Source organism: Fundulus heteroclitus, chromosome 21, assembly GCF_011125445.2.
Source record: "Fundulus heteroclitus isolate FHET01 chromosome 21, MU-UCD_Fhet_4.1, whole genome shotgun sequence".
NCBI classification, from domain to species: Eukaryota; Metazoa; Chordata; class Actinopteri; order Cyprinodontiformes; family Fundulidae; genus Fundulus; species Fundulus heteroclitus.
Window position 1 is genome coordinate 20,292,293 of NC_046381.1, and position 19,403 is coordinate 20,311,695.

Here is a 19,403-nt window from a genome sequence, read left to right on the forward strand (position 1 = left end):
ACAGCTATGAAGCCATTCCTCTGACCTTCTCCGTAAATTCAGGTAAGTACTTTCATGCATAATAGGCCTATAATTACTTTTCTGTGTGCAAAATTCAGTAACAAGAGCGAAGACTGATAGAAGTCCAACCATAAGTAAAATGGAACAATAAGTTAAGGTCACTACATTAAGTGGTGCTGATGTCTTCAGTCCTGCCTCGTGTTGATGCAGTCTTTTAAAGAAGACTGTATAATTCATTCGAAACCTTAACAGAAGATTTTTTTCTATTTTTTGCCTTTCAACCTTTATTCTGCAAAAAAGGGAAAGATAATTTGTAGTTTTCTCAAGAAAATGGTGGAGGTCGCAACCTTTGCAGGTAATTACCGCAAACCATCTCTACTTGACTTATTCTTTAGTTTATATTCAAGAGTTGAATGTATCTTTGACAAAGAATGCTTGCCATTATGCAAAAACACAGGAAACCGATGCACAGTGCCATGCTGCTCCTAATTGCTTTTCTATATGCCATTATTCTACAAAATTATATTACTCCATCCAACCAATAAAGAACTGTCACAAAATGTACTATTAGCCATATTCATTGTGATAGCCATTGGCTGAATTCTATTAGGTTAGAAATGGTTCCGTGTCCATTAGTGTACACAAACAAAAGATCTAGATACAATAGTATTGCAGAAAAGAAAGCCATGAACTGCTCCTCTCTCCTTTTTCTCATTTTACTACATCAAATAAATTATTTTAACTGTTTTGCTCATGAATACTTGATATTGTTTACAAGTAGCCTTCTCATATTATTGACATATTTTACCCTGCTGAGTGCAGAGTACTTAATAAGCGTCCCTGGTTAAACAGAGATTATACTTGCGCTACAATGTTAATAATATGTATTTCAACACATAGCTACATTACTATCTCCTCAAACACGTGATAACTTTTTTTGTTAAAATCATTAGTTGCGATTTTATCATGTTTTTATTTCAAAGGGTCTGGATTCTTTAAATTTCAATTATTTACCTGTCTTAAAACCATTTTAATATCATAATCAGATTACACCTATATATATATATATATATATATATATATATATATATATATATATATATATATATATATATATATTCTCTCCCTGTCCACTTGTTCCCCTGGATGGCTGTTTACCCCAAACTTTGGTCCTCTCTAGGACATGGAACCTGAGTGTCCTTCTCGGCACATCTGCTGTTCCTTTGACTGCACTCTTCTGGACCTAGATCTCTGATGTTTCTCCAGATTTCTGTTGGAGGCACTTCTGATGGGGTCCATGCCCCGTGTGATAACCATAGGCACAACTGTTGTCTTCATCTGTCAGGCTCTCTAGCGCTTCCCTGAGCCATTGGTACTTATCCACTTTCACGTGTAACCTTTTGATGATGATCACAAAGTCTGGTTTGCTGACCATTATCATTTAGTCAGTCTGTATCTGAAATTCCCACAGGATCCCTGTTCAATAATTTTCAGCCACCTTGGGAGGTGATTCCTACTTTGATCTCTGGGTCTCCAGTTCATTTTGCCAAGATGTTCTCATACACAGCTTTTGTTTTATGCATGACAATAAAAAAAATGACATAAAAAAATCCAGAGTTCAGCCTGTTTGTTTTACAGAGTAAGCCAAACCAATATGCAGATTTTTTTTAAATATATTTCAAAACAACACCGTTGCTGTTAATTGCTAACTGCAAGTTTATTGTGTTGCATCGTTCAGTATTGGTAAGAATTATGCACATTTTGGGTTAATGAAATACAAAATGTATTTATTTATTAAGGCTGATAAAAGACATAAGATTCCCAATAATATAAAGTACTTAGATAAAAAAAAAAAAACTGAATTAGAGATATAACTGTGTATATTGAATACCAATATATACAGTTGATTAAAACCTACAGTGAAATGAAGTAGCATGAATAATCACCCCCACACTACATTTTTGGGCAACAATATGAAATTGCATTCTATTTTGTGACCAAAATTCAGAAGCTTCAAGACAAATTAATTTCAATACCGTCACAGATTCACTTCTTAAGACACATGGGTGTAAAACCCAGTAGGAAACAGCAATCTAGGACTTCCATAGCAACTATGCCTTGTCTTTCAAAAATAGACCAAATGAGAGCAAAATCCCAGACTAACCTGTGTAGGAAGTCCTTGGTGAAAAAAAAATAATAAGACAAATAGACAAATTTAAAAATCGACAGTGTATTTCATTTTAGCATCATCTCACACTAAAATGCAGGCCTGATTAATTTCTAACACATTTAACAGGGAATCTCAGAGAGTGGGAAAAAAAAGATTAAGTACACACACCTGAGGAAGACTAGCAGAAATGGTGTGGGTGGTGTTATCTACTACTGATAGCCTCCGGCTCTAATTCAACCTCAACATGTGATTAATGCATTTTTAACATTTGTGGTGGGCCAAATAAAGCTAATAAAAAAACTAAGTCGTTATTATCATATGATTAAAAAAAACTAACTAACAAAACCACAAATATGAATTGTATAACTTGTGGAGAAGGTTTTAGAACATCTGGTTCACAGTTAACACACGATAGATATTGTACCAGAACCTAATAATTAACGGGAGGATATTCGCCACAAGAAGCCACATCCCATGACCTCAAGCACAGATCACGAACTTTTCAAATGGACATTTCTTAGATGCTCACATCCAATTTTGTTTGCAGCCAACAGAGTTACAGCTGCAACATTTTAAGTTACGAAAATGGTGCAGCACGAAAAACGGCCTCTAATTGTACTCTGACAGGAAAAAAAACAGCAGGCAGCGCCACGCAACGGCTATTAGTTTATTCTTTGAACGGCAGAGAACTGTCTGAATACTGTTGAATTTAAACCATTGAATTAGCACAGTAAAATGACACACTGTTGAGCCTATAAGTTCACATACCCTTGCAGATTTTCTTTTTTTTTTTTTGTTGTTGGCTCATTTTTCAGAGAATGTGAATGGTAATACTGAAGAATTTCTCTGACTGTGGGTCATTGGCAGTCCACAGCCAATTTTCTGTTTTGCTTTTCGCAGTCAGTTAGAAAACAGACATTTTAGGCACAACCATCTGAAATACTGTTTGGGAGGCAAAGAAAAACCTCCGACTAACCCCAGCTGTCAGAAAGGACTCACTGAAAAAAAACAAAAATAGAGTGGCTGTTGCAGGATGCACAATAAGGAGAGACTAGAAATACAATGGGCTGCTAGGTCAGTCTCTAGAAGAAAGTCACTACTACACATAACAGCATAAAGACAAGCCTTAAAATGTCTGGAACAAAGTTATGAGCCGCTATGAGACTAAAAGTGGAGTTTATGGGAGCAACCATCATTACTGCATTTGAAGAGGAGTCAACAAGGCCCAACAAGGTTTCTACTTTAGAAACACGGAGGTGGAAGGCATGTGTTTTGTGGACCTGTGAACTGCAACAGCACAGCAAACCTGGCATACAGTTATTGTAAAACAGAATGCGGCATGTTATTAGAAAATCCTGGACGAAAACGTTTCAGCGGAGATGCTTGGCGTGCGATGTACTTGGATGTTCCAACTTTACAAAAATTGGCTACATCAGAAAGAAGGAGAAGGTTCTGAAGAGACCTTCTCAGGCTCCTGACCTCATTATTATTATTATCATTATTATTGAGCCAGTGTGGGGAAATTTCAAACATGCTGTTCACCCAAAAAGAGCCTGTTTTCAATTTATTTTATTTGCAATAAGAATGGACAGCTTTACCATCTGAAAATAAGGTGAGACATTCACAAATACCACCAAAGACTTTAAGTCGCCATCCATTTTTAAAGGCCGAAACTGACCAAACCCTCCGATCTGTCCGATGCAACGGAAAATCTGGTCAAAGCTACTGCGTAGCTCAGAACAAGGACAACCCCTGCTCTATTTTGATGGGAAATCCCAGAGTCAGACAGGAAGAGAGACACTTTGGCAAAGTAAAACGCGTCCGTTTTGGGGAAAATACAAAAACAATGTCTCGAAACCGCAAGGTAAATGGAATGCGATTTCCGGCCATATTCGTCCCCACATAGGTCCTTCCCGGAAAACACAGCTCGATATATAATCAATAAAACATCTAATTTAACTGTCTACTTATGCATGGTAGGAGCTCAGATTTACAGCAAACAGATAAGAAAAATAAACTGCGATCTTTCTCTGAGCTTGTTCGAGCCGCAACAGCAGCTTTCCGTTTACTGGTTGTGTATGCTGGAGAAAGTTCCAGTAAATTTATTGTTACCGCATTATCACTGTACATGGCATTAATACTGCAAAGAACTGCTTGGACTTTAAGAAAGATTAGCTAATTGAATAATTACCGTGCAAGTGGGATATTTGCTGATACCTGTTTAATACTGGAGAAAATCTTTTGGGAGGGTTTTCAAATATTCTGATAAAGTCATCTGGAAACCCAAAGACAGCTAGAGATGGGCACCAGACACACCTCCATCACCCTACCCCTTCTCTAACCAAGCAGAAATAAACAGGCATGAACAATGGGTGGATGTATAGATTTTATTTGATCTTCATAAGATAGTATGTGTTTCCTTCATGGGTTTTACTGTAAAGGTTTGCAGGGAGGTAGAAGACAGGCCCTCGCCTCCCCGCGACCCTGCACAGACTATAAACAATGGATGGATAGGTGGATGGATTGATGGATTTCAAGCTTTTGAAATCTGAGGGTCTCTGCATCACAAAAGAATGCTGCGTCCTTATTCCCTTTGGAGATTTTGCACAGCTACAAAACCAGTAACGTACCATGCAGTGATTAAAGCTCTGATGAAAAGCAAAGCCACAGAAATTGGAATTGAATTGTCCCGAAGGAATAACTGGGCACTTGTATTAAAAAAAGTTGCACCTACAGGCACAGTAGCAGTATTCAGTTTGTAGTTTTCCGTGAAATAAAACACACTACCTATGTGTTGCATATCTTGAAAGGAAAATGACACATAACAAGATGCTAAATATACTGCTAAAAGTATATTCATACACAGGTAAATAAATATGTAATAAACCTAATCCAAATTCCTTATTAACATTTTGCTTGAATATTTCAGGACACATCATGTTTCCTGAACTGAATCCCTTCAATGGGTTCAACAAAGAATGAGTGTTATAGTTTCAGAGGACAAGCCTCATGATTAACTGACCACATCAACCTATAAGACCTGGGCCCTCCTGGGTTCTAAACACATAACCTTGTTAGGTGGGCCTTCGACTGGGGCCGGCTGACCGAAAGCCATCTCTGAAACCTTGTTATTTTTGCTTTGATGCACAGTCCGGCTCACACAGGCTACATTCGGCAGCTAAATGATGTCACATGACAACCCCGATGATTAGAAAAGCCTTCTTTTTTAAACATGAGTGTGGATCAGTGCTCCTGATCTCTGCCGCTCAGATGGAAGCATAACGCAATTTGCCACCTGTTACAAGTGCTGCGGCTTTATGAAAGCACCACTGCGCTTCCTCCTGTCGTTTGTCTGACAGGACGGAGGTCATCCTCTGATGCTTGAGTCAGGGTGGACATGATACTCTGATCGAAAATGGATGAATTATAACCCAATGACAGTATCTCAAACTACACATAATGTGGATGCATTAATACACGCACATAATGTATGGGTTTAGGCTATATTTTACCAATCACTAATCCAATCAGTGAGTTCAGTCAGGTGTCTGGAATGCTTAACTTGCAAAACATCCAGGGTTAAATTAGGAGGGTTAACCCAATCAACACAAGATACGGTATGATTTAACATTTTATCATATTTGCAATAAAAAAAGTCTAAGTAAAAGAAGCCAAAATTCATTTTCTTACAGCAAACTTCATTCATGTAGGCTTTGGTGTAACAAATTAAGTCAAGGGGCAATATATCCATGCGACAGACTACATTTTTTTGCAATTTCAACTGACGATTTTAGGTGTTCACCAGTCAGAGGTGTACGAAAGGTTCTGAAATGTTACAGTGTCAAAACTCCTTACAATTTCCATAATAGCATTCTAAAGTCCTTTTAATGACAAGCCAGAGAAAGTGCCAAACTGATCAGGGCTTTCTCTGGGTGAGCAGAGTAGAGCAGTGCCACAATCCCCCTCCCTCACCTGTTTATGTGCAGAATCAGCTACTCCTACACTTTATGCTTTCTTAGATGAACAGTTAGCTCTGTGGAGACTGAAAGAACACCACCTATCACTCTAATCAAAGTAAAGCTTTTTCCTAGTTATAAAGCTGCAAGTGGCAACTCTGTAGAGAAGCTAAATGCAGGTTGGCTTGCTGAGCTGACAGCCCAACAATAAACCAGCTAAAGTCAGGAAGATGGACTCCAATGCTTTTCTCCTTTTCTCCAAATATCCATGTATCAAAATCAAAATAACAATAAATTAATGTTTTAGGTATTATTATTATTATTACTATTATTATTATTATTATTATTATTATTATTATTATTATTATTATTATTATTATTATTATTATTATTATTATTATTATCTACAACATGCGGTGAAGACAGTTCCTCCGGCAACATGGAAGACTTCTCCACTTCCTCGGCTTACAAATAAGATATTAGGTTATTTGCTAAATGGTTCTAAACACAGACAGTTGCAGTGTGAAAAGTAAAACAGTGTCGCTTTTTACTGTTATTAACGTAACTATTTTTTAACTACAGCTTGACAAACACGTTTGTTAAGCAGCCAGCTGCTTGCTGGCAACCCAGATTGCCTGACAAACTAATATTAGCTTTTTATAATTGAAGAGAAAGACAAAACATTTTTGCTGCTTAGGTCTGCGGATCAAAATCTAAATAACAAATGTCACACACAGTATTACAATAACTTTTAATTAAATTTTATTTACAAAGCGGCAATTCACAACATATTTCATCACAAGGCACTTTACAAAGTCACCAGTCAGAGGCTAGAGATAGGCACCAGACAGCGGTGATAGTCAGCAAGGAAAAATATTTTTGGCAGCAGTAGGGATAATTGTTGCTTTGTATTTTAAATAAAATTAATTAAATATTCTTTTTGTCCTACTTAGAAGTACCATAACACAAATTTTACATTATCATCTTGATATATGAAGCTTTTTTTCTATTTGGAAACAACCTGAATTTTAAGACTCTAAAATGGCAGTCACAGGATTCAGATTTTAGGATTAGTCGAGCTCACAATCTGCAAGAAAATATCTGTAATGGTGGAGAAAATTAATAAATAAGTACTCATCTCAGCTGTTTAATATTGTATAAATTTATATTAACCATGGTGGGTGTTTCTAACAATGGTCTTCATACAAAACGTAATGAAAAGCAAGCATTCTTCCAAGTTTATAGGGTTCTTGAAATGAAAAAAAACATATGCATACAGATTTTGAAAAGAAACGGGCTGTCACTTCAATTTTCACAAGTAAATAATGAGCAAAATACATTACTGGTGCGACTTTATGCACATTACTGTTGAGTGTCTCCTTTTTTTTTTTCTTTTTTTTTATTCAACAATTGCACAGTTTACATGAACATTCCTTTCCATTGAAAAAAATAATACAATGTGCAGTTTCTATAATTGCGGGTGTTTTAGCAAAAAACATAAATTAAGATTTACATCATCACATTTTGCCAGGGGAAGTACAAGTTTACAGTGTTGAGTGTCTCCTCTCGTTTTGTGAGTCGCAACTTCAACGCAGGAGAAAACGTCGATAGCTTCTCAGCAAATGAACGCTCTCGCGCCCCATTCTGTGCTGCCCTCTCAAGGCTTCGTTACCCTATTGGTTAATTTCCTTCCTAACGTCATCAATCATATCGTTCCTGTACACTATTGGGTTGTTTCCTTTAAGGGGCGGGGCGAAGTTGCCCAACCCGGAAAAACAAACTGTCTTCAACACACCAGGGGGAGAACGGTAGACTTTTACGCTCCACCGAAAAGAAATGGGTAAGAAAACATATATTAACACCAGTTAGAGACTATTTCTGTATCAACAACCTAGCATTGGCACATCGGTTGCGTTTTATCGGCGTTAAAACACACCATCTACTATAACATTGCGGTTAGTCTGCAGTGTAGTGTTGTTTTTTTCCCCACTCCGTGTTCTGCTTTTCCATCTTGCTTCATGTTTGCATTTAAAATCAAATCGATTGTTGATGTCTATCGGCATGTTTAATGCATACAGCATACAGCTCAAACGATCAAATGTACTGGGAATTATTATTCAATTTGTGTGTGTGGTCCAGGTGTATATATACCTAATGAAACTTTGATTAGTAACCTTGTGAGATGCTGGGCTCCCTCAAGATTATGTTCTGCATCCACGCACATAATTCCATTATTCCCCAAAATAATCAGGGCTAGAGATCAAAACCTTCCGCATTGAGATTCAAGGCAAAGTTGATCTTATTGATTTTTTTTTAGGAGACTGCTCACTTCATTCCTCTCAATCCAATCATCTCTCCTCTACTCTTATCTGTATTTTGGTTATATCTCTCTTTTCCAGTGCTGAGTGTACTGCTCACAAGCCTGCTGCCAAAATCACCCACCCCCAGTTCTGACTGTCACATACAGTTCTTGCCTTATTATCAAGATGTAATGGTTTCCAGGTATTGCTGATATTAAAGGCCAATTGGGAGGGGTGAAATCTGGAACATGATTTTATAGCATTTGAAATATTTGTATGAGTTTGTGTTTTTTGGAGACTAGCTTTCAACTTAAACAGTGTGTGTTTTAAAGTCATAAGAATATATCTGAACTCTGTCGGTATAAGTTGATTTTTATTCTCTTCCCTTATTAAGTCAGTTGACAAAAGCAGCAGAGTTATCATGGAAACCAATATGTCTTCACTTTACACATATGGTATTGTGTGTGTGTGTGTGTGTGTGCGTGGGGGGGGGGGGGGGGGTAAAGGACACTTTTTACTAGTAGATCCTAATGTTTTTTATTGATAGAACACTTCACATACCCACAAGTCCACACACAGTGCTTTACTTCAGTTAAAAATTGAAAGATAAAGTAAAAACTAAGTAATAACTAACCCTTTACTGTACAGCTTTGGTTTTTCTAGTAAGGCTTTCCAAAAGGTTTTGGAGTGTTCCTGGGAATTTCTGACCATTCTTCCAGAGGCACATATGTGAGACTGAGACACTGATGATGCACTAGTAGGCCCGGCTTGCAGTCACCGCTCTTATTGATTACAAAGGTGATCCATCAGATTGAGGTCAGGAAGCTGCACAGGGCAGTCGAGTTCTTCCATGGTAAACTTGCTCATTTGTGTTTTTATGGACCATGCTATGTGCAAAGATGTCGTGTTAGAACAAGAAAGAGCCATCCCCAAACAGTTCTCAAAAAGTTTAGCATAGCATAGCATTCTCTAAAATGTCCTTGTATGCAGACGTAAAAGGAGTTCCTTTCACTGGAACTAAGTTTCTGATTCAAACTACTAAAAAAAAGCTCCATGTCACAATCCCCTCTGCGCCAAACTTTGCACTTGGCAAAATGTAGTCGGGCAACTGTTGTTCTCTTGGCGAGGGCCAAACTCATGGCTAAAACACACTAAACCCTCCGATCCATCCGATGCTACGGCAAATGGAGTCGGGCAGACGGGCGTGTGTTTTTTTTTTTTTTTATGCAGCTGTGCTGGGTAGCTCAGACTATGGTAGACACCTGCTCTATCTTGGCCGGAGCTATGTGGCATTCTGAGGGGAATTAGACAGGAAGAGAGACATGCTGGGCAAGTAAGACACATCCGTTTTGGGGAAAATGTTTTTAATTTTTTAAATCTGCAAACCACAAGATAAACGGAGCGCAATTTTCAGTCAGGTTTGTCACCATATAGGTCTGTCCTGGAAAACACACGGCTCAATAAAAATAATCAATTTCAGTAAACTGTATACTTACCCATGATAGGAGCTCACAAGTACAGCAAATAGATTACATAATTAAATAGTGATCTTCTTTGAGCTTGTTCGAGCAGCAACTGCAGCTTTACGTTTACTACCCGGCTGGTTTATGCTGCCGCAGCTTCCGGGGTTTGTGGTACATTCTGTTGCGTGAGTAACACTCAATCTCGCGAGTCCGGTGTTCTGTAGAAGGAGGCCTCCCGGCCGTCCATAGGTGTACAGATCCAAACGTCGGGTCGGACAGATCCGATAATTTGATGTGTTTCAGTCTGCGGACTCATGTATAGGATAGCCAGGTGTCACTGTAGAGAACATTTCTCCTCTGCTTCAGAGTCCAGTCTTAGTGTGCTGTATGCCACTTCATCTGGCATTTTGCATTGCGGTTGGTCATTGAAAGGCTCAACTGACGCTGCTCAGCCATGGAAACCAATTCCACGAAGCTTTTTGCGCACTGTTTGTGAGCTAATCTGAAGTAGGGTGACCAGACGTCCCAAATCTCCGGGGATGGTCCCTGTTTTGGATGACCTGTCCCCGGCAGAAGCTGTCCCCGGAAAAGTCCCCGATTTCAGTGTATCACGATGGAGCAAAAAAGTTTAATGCAGTCCCAACGTAGATCTGAGCCGACACGCCTTGCCCGCCCCCGTCACCGTTGCAGATTCTGCGGCATCGTCATCGCTCCCTGTTGGCTTTTGTTCTTACTTTTGGTTACAATTTTACAATTCTAGGTGTGTTTTACAATAAAACACATAGCGAACCTGATCTGACCATTAATGATTTAAAACAACATCAATATCATCTTAAACCACAACTGCAGCCAATGCAAAAACTTTAAAAATGAAGCAATGCATGTTCTCCTTCTGGTCTTCAGAGGCCTTAGTGCGACGGATTTTTTTGAAGTAGTTGGATAAGAACTTTACTGTGAGTTTCTGTCTGTGAAGGTCATTGTCAATTAGTAAACTTCAGTTTTGGCTCTGATTTCAATAGAAAATGTACTGTAGGTCCTGAAATTGAGCCTTGCGGAACTCCTTTTATAATCTTATGATGATTCTATTTGAGATTCTGATGCTTGCAAAACGTTATCTGTATCATATACAACTGGAACCACTTAAAAGCTGTTCCTCATGCATTGCACGTCATAATTTTGTTAGGAGAAATGCTAGTATGAGTTGTATCGAAAAGATCTATGTTTTTAACTGAAAATAATTTAAAGTAAAGAAAAACAATAAAGCCCGTGTTTTAGACTTACTTCACAAATATGAATAAAAGGTTATGTATTAAACTAATATCCTATTATTTATTTAGTGTGTTATTTCTGAATTTACTGAGCATTTCATCACATAATAAGTCCACAAATTCCATAAAAAGGGGCCTATTATTTTACTTGGACATTTGTATCTGACATGTGTAAAGCAAAGTATTTTTATTGGAATTCAATTTGCAACTTTAAATGAATCAGAACCTTAAAAAGTTGCTTCTATAGTTTGAGTTTGATTGACTGGGCTTACTGTAGCCTTCACATTCTCCCACACTCTTTTTACAGTAGACAAACAGCGGCTTCATCTCACTTTGACATTTTTCCACCCAACAGTCATGTAAATAGTTGAAAAGATTTACAAAGCCGACAACTTTTTAATTTATTTTATTCTTATGTATTAGCCCAGTGCTTTTCATCCATAAAGAGAGGCTGAACTTAAACACGCTGGTCAAATACTCAACAGAATAACATGTTTTATTTGCATGACTTCCTCCCTCATTGGTTCTTGAGGAACACGCAAATTTGGTTCTTGCATTTATTAGGTGCTCCGCATTTTCCTCCACATTCATTGTGCCTTTCTCCTCTTTAATGTTTCATGACTTTTTAAGTTGTTTGCCGCAGACCCTCGTACTTATTACTCATACAGTTTTAGCATGCTCAACCTTCATACTCATGAAATCAATTAACTCCTCTAAATAATTTACCTTCTGAGCAAACCCAAATAAGGAAAAGACATTTTGCGGATCGCGTGTACGGTTCTTGCTGGTGTGGTGTTTTTTCTTTTTTTGTGTTCATGCATTAACTTGACTTTCTCCCCATGGCTCAAAGGAGTCTTGGATGATTAGAGCAAGAGGGGAAGCCTTGATAAAGCATTAGCGTGTGATGCACACATGGCCCAAAGACCCCTCTGTGCGTCTACTCACATTCATTTTTCATGAAACGGACTCATAACAATTAGTCTGCTTACCGCCTCGGTGATCTTAGTGTCCCCTGTAATGCCTGTGGTCTGCTGTATGACATCACTCTCTTAAAAGTTTTAAATTTGACTTTCTCATTCGTTTTCATAGACTAATAGGTCCTCACTTTACAGTTTTTTTTTATTTTTATATTTATATATATATATAATATATATATATATATATATTATATATATATATATATATATATATATATATATATATATGTGTATGTAAATAAATACATATTTATATATGTATTTATTTATTATATATATATATATATATATATATATATATATTTATTTATATATATATATATATATATATATATATATATATATATATATATATATATATGTATGTGTGTGTGTATGTATGTATTTTTTCCCACCAGAGCTTTTACGACGATTAATTTGCATACACAGAAAGGAAACAAAAATATAATGTTGCAATCTAGCATGCTATTCCAATGCATAGCTGATTTCTCTCTTCAAGCATCATAGAAAGCCAAGTGAACATTTATGCAGCATTTCAGCAACTACATTATGCAAATGCCACACCTAAGTGCCTAGTAATTACAATTCAATACATAAAAAACAGACCTTTTGGACAGCCTGTTTCCAGTGACAGAGAATGATAGCTCTGTGAGTGGCATCGTAGCGTTTCGGCTGCAGAAAGTGGGGGGAAAAAAAGCAAAATGCAGTTCCCTAGACACTGTCCATCTTCCCAGCCCCCCAGTCTTCAGACCCTTGTCCTAAACACCCTCCTGCTCTCCCCAGACACCAAAGCCAAGGTCAAGAAGAAAGTGAGGTCCTCCTCTGTCTATGGGCTATTCCCTGGATCCCTGCACCTCAGTGTGGCCGAGCTGTGTGCGCTACTGGAATGGTCCCTCCTTCTTTGTTGTGACCGTCATCCTCAAGGTCAGCTCTCTTTCCTAGGGAAAGATTTGAGCTTATCTACCCCCACCAACCCCCTCTTCCCCACCCCCCCTTATTTTTTTCACTTTAGTTATCTTTTCAGCCAGTTTTTTTCTTTTTCATCCTCACTGTATCTGTAGAAGATAGCTGAGAGCTCCCATCTGGCGGTTTCGTGACGCGCGGCTGACGCGTCTGTCTTTTTGTCTATCCATCGTTCTGTACGGGTAGCTGACATTACGGTCTATTGTCTAGCTTTCAGAGGACCCATTTCTGCTCCAAAGCTTTAGGCCGATGCTCTGTATGCTTTTGTAGCCTTTCCTCTCCTTCCTCACACTGGCCATGGCCCTGTTTGCCTTGGAGCAGTGTTACAGTGGGTTTCATGTAAGGTTGGATTTTTTTTTTTTTTTGTGGTTGATGTCCCTTAGCTATGGCAGGCAGCCTTGAGTCTGTGCGCTATCTTTGTCTAAATAGCATGCACAAGCTAATGGAACAAGAAAGGAATCAACTGTGATCTGAATCGAAATACCTTTTAACATTCCAAGGAATATGATTGTTTTTTTTGTCTGTTTTTTTTTTTTGTTTTGTTTTTTTACAGGTCTGATTTTTAAAAAAAAGAAAAGAGAAAAAATCCTCAGGGTTTTTAGGTGAATTTGCTTTCAGATTAGTTTTCTTAAGCCACCATCTCCCCTAAATAGCTTTCTTTTTATTTGCTGATTGGTGGGCTGACCAGAAGAATTCCTAAATCGGCAGCCACCAAAAGATCTATTCCAATAAATTCTTCTTTTTTGTGGAAGCATACAATCACACTTTTTTTTTTTTTTTTTTTTTTAGAAACATACAACCTTTAATTTAAGTAAAACATTTTATTTGTTTAAGGGGAAATTCCAATGTTGGGAAATATAGTTGTTGAATTAGCAATAACTTGTAACAATCACTTGAAAGAAATGTATGTTTATATTTAATTTTATATATATATATATATATATATATATATATATATATATATATATATATATATATATATATATATATATATATATACATATATATATATGCATGGTCTTTCAATATATATATATATATATATATATAATATATATATTTTCTTTCCTGTTTCAAAGATCCCCCTCAATATATGGTCCAGTATTAAGTCTTGGCCCATTGGTAAAAAGGTATAGTTATTTTTAATTAAATGCAGAGTCGGTGATTTCTCTGGAAGTTTCCCCAATTCTCTTTTTGAATAACTGTGCATACGCAAGACTGTCTTACCTTGCACTTCCGCTCTTCAGGGGGATCGCGTGAAAATTCACTCTGGCCTGATTCCTTTCTACTGAGACCTTCCTCTTCTCCTCATAAACTTGGACGTGGTTCACTTCGTGAGACTCTCAACCATGTTCAAAGTCTACAGAGAGAGCAGCGGAGCTACAACGAACGGCTAACACCGAAGCTAACCGCTAAGCTAACCGGATACATAAACACCTGAAGTGCGCATGAGCAATCAACAACTGGAAACTCACAAGGAACGTGCACGCACACGGGCGTTACGTGAACGCGTCAGAATGATTGGCACGTGGGACAGCCAATAGATAAGCTGATAATGGACAGAGGTGGTTTAGAGCAGGACCAAAACTCTAACCAATCCCTGCCATTCTGTCCGAAGAGCCAGGCCCGTATTAAAACAATGTGGTGCCCCTGGGCACTATACCTCAAAGCCCCCCCCCCCCCTTACCCGTGCTGTCCTCCGGTAAAAAACATCAGACATAATCAAGGGGATTTCTGTAATGTAATGTAATTTACTATTTACTAACTTACACAACGACATGTAGGCATATGAGCAGTGAGCAATATTCAAATATCTCATTTTAAAATGTTGAAATTTCAAAAAAATCTTGATTTATTTATCATTTATTATTATTATGACATCAGTGTTCACAAAACGAATAATGCATGGTCTTTCAACAATTTCAAGTAAATAATATAACAATTTATGAAAAATATATTTTTAAAGCAAGTGTCATGTGGTGCCCCCCCCATGGTTGGTGCCCCTGGGCACTGGCCCACTGGCCCTTATGGATAATCCAGCCCTGCGAAGAGCAGGGACTTCTCAGAGTATTTACAGGCCTGCAGTTCCCATTGGGATCGATTTATTTATTTATTTTTACGTCCTTTTTGTGAATACATAATGTATTTACTACTTTCAGGATGGAAGGACAATTTTACCCTGTATAAAAAAAAAAGTGTTTCTGAACAGGATTACCAACTATAGCTTTAAAGCATTTATACATGAGCTTCTCCCCCAACGTACTTGAACTAAAGGTGGGATTATTAATTTTTTCAGTTTCACAGTATGAGATTTAACTGCTGAAATAAAAGACAAATGTAGTTTAAGGCTTTTTGCACATTTTTCTACAGTTGCTACTAAATGTGTCTGCCACAGCATGTGCGTACATACTGTAAATATTTTTGTATTTTTTTTCCCCCCATCGGATCACTCAGGTTTGTATGGGAACTGCATGGCCTCTAACACACTCCGTCATTGCTGCCTAAACGCTTGTATCGACTGTGACTTTTGAGTATTACATAAGGAACATGGATTTCCAGCTGTCCACGGCAAAAGCCATGTAAATTCAAATGCTTAATTTTTATAGGCAGCCCGGCATTGACTGAAGTGCCTGCTTGTTATGTATTTGGCAAGTCCTGCAAGTCTGAAGGGAAGCTGTCAATAACAATCCCAGGTATTGATATGGCAGTGGGCAGGAGATGTTACTTGGCCCTCGACTCCAGCCTCCCTCTGATCCCTCTACATCATAATTACATTAATATTGACAGACCCTTGACAATAGTCACATTACTATTGATAGGTGGTTGTCAATACCGTGTTTCCCCAAATAAAACATATTCATTCATAACTTGTAAACTGCTCGATAAAAGGCTTTGAAAAGACTATTGGACCCGGTCGGGTTTACTCTCAGGAGAGCGCTGCTGCTGTGACGGGGATTTCCACCACCTGGCGGTGTGTGTATTTGTCGATGTGCAGTGTGTGTGTGTGTGTGTGTGTGTCAGCTATAGCCGGATAGATTAACTTGGTGTTGCATTAGAGCCCCACATAGATCAAGGCTTTCCTTGGCATACATTCATAGTTAGACACACATGCCCGTAATCTCTAAAATTTTCTCCATCAAAGGAAAACTTTCAGATTAAGCTGAACAAACAGAGCCTGTTTATTGGTTAGCGTACACATTCAGACTACCTCTATTTTTCTTCCTTTTTTTTTTTTTTTTTTAAATCCAAACTCCTCTCCTGTCACAGACAAGGTACTGGTCCCTTAACATGGCAGCATTTCAAATGAAGCTCAATAAATTTGTCATACCTGCTTAGTTCAGCGTAAATTCACTTTTTTTTTTTTCCATCTGTTTGCTAATTCCCTCTTATTTGGATGCTGCATCCTGGCTCTATTTAAATGTCTCCCATTCACAGACGGTCCTGCGCGTCGCAATAGAACCTCCAAATTGGCCCAGCATGTTAAGATTGCGGGTTTTTTTTTTTTTTTAACCTTCTTGAGAAGCATCTAAAGTGACCATCATCCCTCTCTCTTTCTGTCAAAACTGCCATATTTACCCGGCGGAAATCTCTTTTTAAAGCCTCGTGACAAATCCTGTTCATCAAGACACAAAAGCTACTGTCAAGGAAAGGCCTCTCTGTCTGTCTGTCTGTCTCTCTCTCTCTCCCTCTCTATCGGTGGCCTTTTTTTTGCGTCCGTCTCTCCCTCTATTAGTTAGTCTCCCTCTTCTTAGGCGTTTCAGTTGGGCAAAGGGCAGATAAAGCCGGAGAACTGAGCAGTTTGCAAATGTATGCGGCGTAAAGTAGCCCGGGCGACACAATGGTAAGATCCCATATGGAGCTGAATCCTGTGGGGTGGTTGGGGTGGGTGGAATTGTTCCACATTTGGCAGATGTTCACGGTGTACCAGAGACTGTGCCGTTAGCCTAATCCCTGGTGATGTGATTTGTACACACACCCCTATCTCCAGAGGGAGCAGGCACCGATGGCCCCCTTGGCTTTGCCTACTGTGCGTGTGTGTGTGTGTGTGTGTGTGTGTGTAGTGTGTAGCACGGTGTGTGTGTTTATACAGTGGAGAAAGCATTCTAAGACCCCCTGCTCCACCGTATGCCGTAGCTCAAAGCTTGCATTAAGGATGGGTTTTACATGTGAAAAGTGATTTCCGTTTCTGTGTAAAGAAAAATAACCTTTCTAACAGGATGGGTTTCCCCTCCAGGGCCTCTTCGCTCCTTTTATAACAAAGTTGTCCTTTTTAATAGAAGTGCTGCTTTATGTGTCCTGCTCATAATGCAAATGGATCAATTTTTGTCTTATGTTAAGATATTTAATAATGGCCACACCGGTGAGCTTCGTTATTGTCCCTTTTTTTTTTTTTTTCAGAACAGCATACCTAGGTCTGAAATTTTTGGGAATTTGAGTATTTTCCTGGTCTAAAAGGTATGACAAAAAATATTGAAAAATATTTGTATTTCCATAGTATATTGCCTGGAAATAAAGTCTGGAAGGTAAATAAGGTAAATGTTATATCCATCCATATATTCACCCATCTATCAGCCGTTCAGTCACATCGGTCTTGGCCTGCCATCTATTGTAAATTCATAAAAAATGACAGAGAACTCCGGAAATTTGAGTCTGAAGACGTATGGAACGTTAAGAATCCACTATTTGTTTCTATTTCAATTTCAAACTGTTGCTTGAATTCTTTGAAACTTTTGCACGTGTACGGCAGTGCCTGTTCCCTAAAGCTAAGTGTTAAGTTTCACATGCTTCACTGTTTAAGCTGCGAATGTTGTAACAACATACCAATGAATCGGTAAACCAAAGTAAGAACAGTGCTCGGAGAAAAGGCACGGCCGTTCCTTGTTTGGGTTCATTATGCGTGGACTGCTTGAAACAAAAATCTGAACGCTTGATCAATATCTAACTGATGTCTGTTTTTGGTATTTTTCTAGCAGGTGCGAACAGTAACCGCAACCGAGGGCCGGCTGGAAGTCAGGGTTCGGGTTCTGCCGTCGACCCAGGGACGCCGGTTTTGCGCATCAGCCAGCTGGACGCCCTCGAGCTGGACTCTGCCCTCGAGCAGCTGATGTGGACCCAGTTCACTCAGTGCTTCCAGAACTGCCGCCCAGGGCTGCTCACCCCCGTGGAGCCTGAACTGAAGGCTCTGCTGTACCTGCTGCTGTGGAGATTCACCCTTTATTCTAGCAGTGCCACAGTAGGCCAAACCTTACTGAGCCTGCGCTATCACAGCACCTCTTCGTCGTCTGCCCACTACAAGCCGCTGTCCCCTCGTCAGAAGCTGGGCCTTGCCGTATTTACCGCGGCCCCCCGTTGGCTGCAGGAGCGTTCCTACCGGCTCCTGCCATGTCTGGGTTTGGCCCCGAGAGGGGCCGCGTCAGAAATGGACGGCGGTTTGCTCCAACGAGGTCTCCGGAAAGCCCTGGCCCTCGTGTCCGGTCTGGCGAAGTTCGCCACCCTCGTCAACTTCCTTGTTTTCCTGAGGAACGGCCGTCACCCCGTCCTGGCTGAAAGGATTGCAGGAGCTCAGGCTGTTTTCAGCAAACCCAACGTGGTCCGAGACGTAACTTACCAGTACATGAACCGGGAACTGCTGTGGCACGGCTTCGCCGAGTTCCTCATCTTCCTGTTGCCGCTGGTCAATTTAAGGAAGCTGAAAACGGCTGTGTTGCTACGCGTGCTTGGAGGAAAAAGTTCTGACGGAGAAGGAGCAGGAGAGCCACGGGACGTGTGGAAAGACTGCGGACTGTGCGGAGAATGGCCAACCATGCCTCACACAGTGGGTTGCCGGCACGTTTTCTGCTACTACTGCATTAAAAGCCACAGCATCGCAGACGCTTACCTCACATGTCCTAAATGTGGAGCGGAAGCAGGGACGCCCGAGATGGTCAAGATGGAGATGCAGGTTTTGGACCGATGATGGTTCCGTCCTGCTGAGAGGGAACAGTCAGACACTTAGTCTGGTTAAAAGGGATAGTTCTGGCGTGGTTTAGGGCTGGACAATAATTCAATAATGATATATATCGATCGATAGATGTATGGTTCAATATGAAAAACAGGGGTCAATAAAAAGTTCAATAAAATAAAATGCATTCCAGCCTATCGTGTAGGTTAATACTACGGTCATTACATCCTCCCAACCAATCACAAACCCAGGAAAGCTCCATCAGCCTTCAGAGAGCACGTGCTTTTTTTTTTTCTTTTTTAACATTTACAGTTTTTGTAAAAAGTTGGTTGAATAAAGGGTTGAGTTTGAATCCATTTATTTAA

General features: G+C 39.3%; 1 protein-coding gene across 2 annotated transcripts; it reads left to right on the plus strand.

Moving 5' to 3' along the window:
- The first annotated feature begins 7,877 nt into the window (after positions 1 to 7,877).
- On the plus strand, positions 7,878 to 19,191 carry pex2 (peroxisomal biogenesis factor 2). 2 transcript variants are annotated; one of them, XM_021317192.2, is made up of 2 exons: positions 7,878 to 7,966; positions 18,068 to 19,191. In XM_021317192.2, the coding sequence occupies exons 1-2, from the start codon at positions 7,963 to 7,965 to the stop codon at positions 19,051 to 19,053; spliced, it is 990 nt and encodes a 329-aa protein (XP_021172867.2). In that variant the 5' UTR covers positions 7,878 to 7,962; the 3' UTR covers positions 19,054 to 19,191. The 2 variants fall into 2 exon arrangements, with proteins under 2 accessions (XP_021172867.2, XP_021172868.2); XM_021317193.2 differs by having other exon boundaries at positions 7,896 to 7,966; positions 18,071 to 19,191.
- Positions 19,192 to 19,403: the final 212 nt, after the last annotated feature.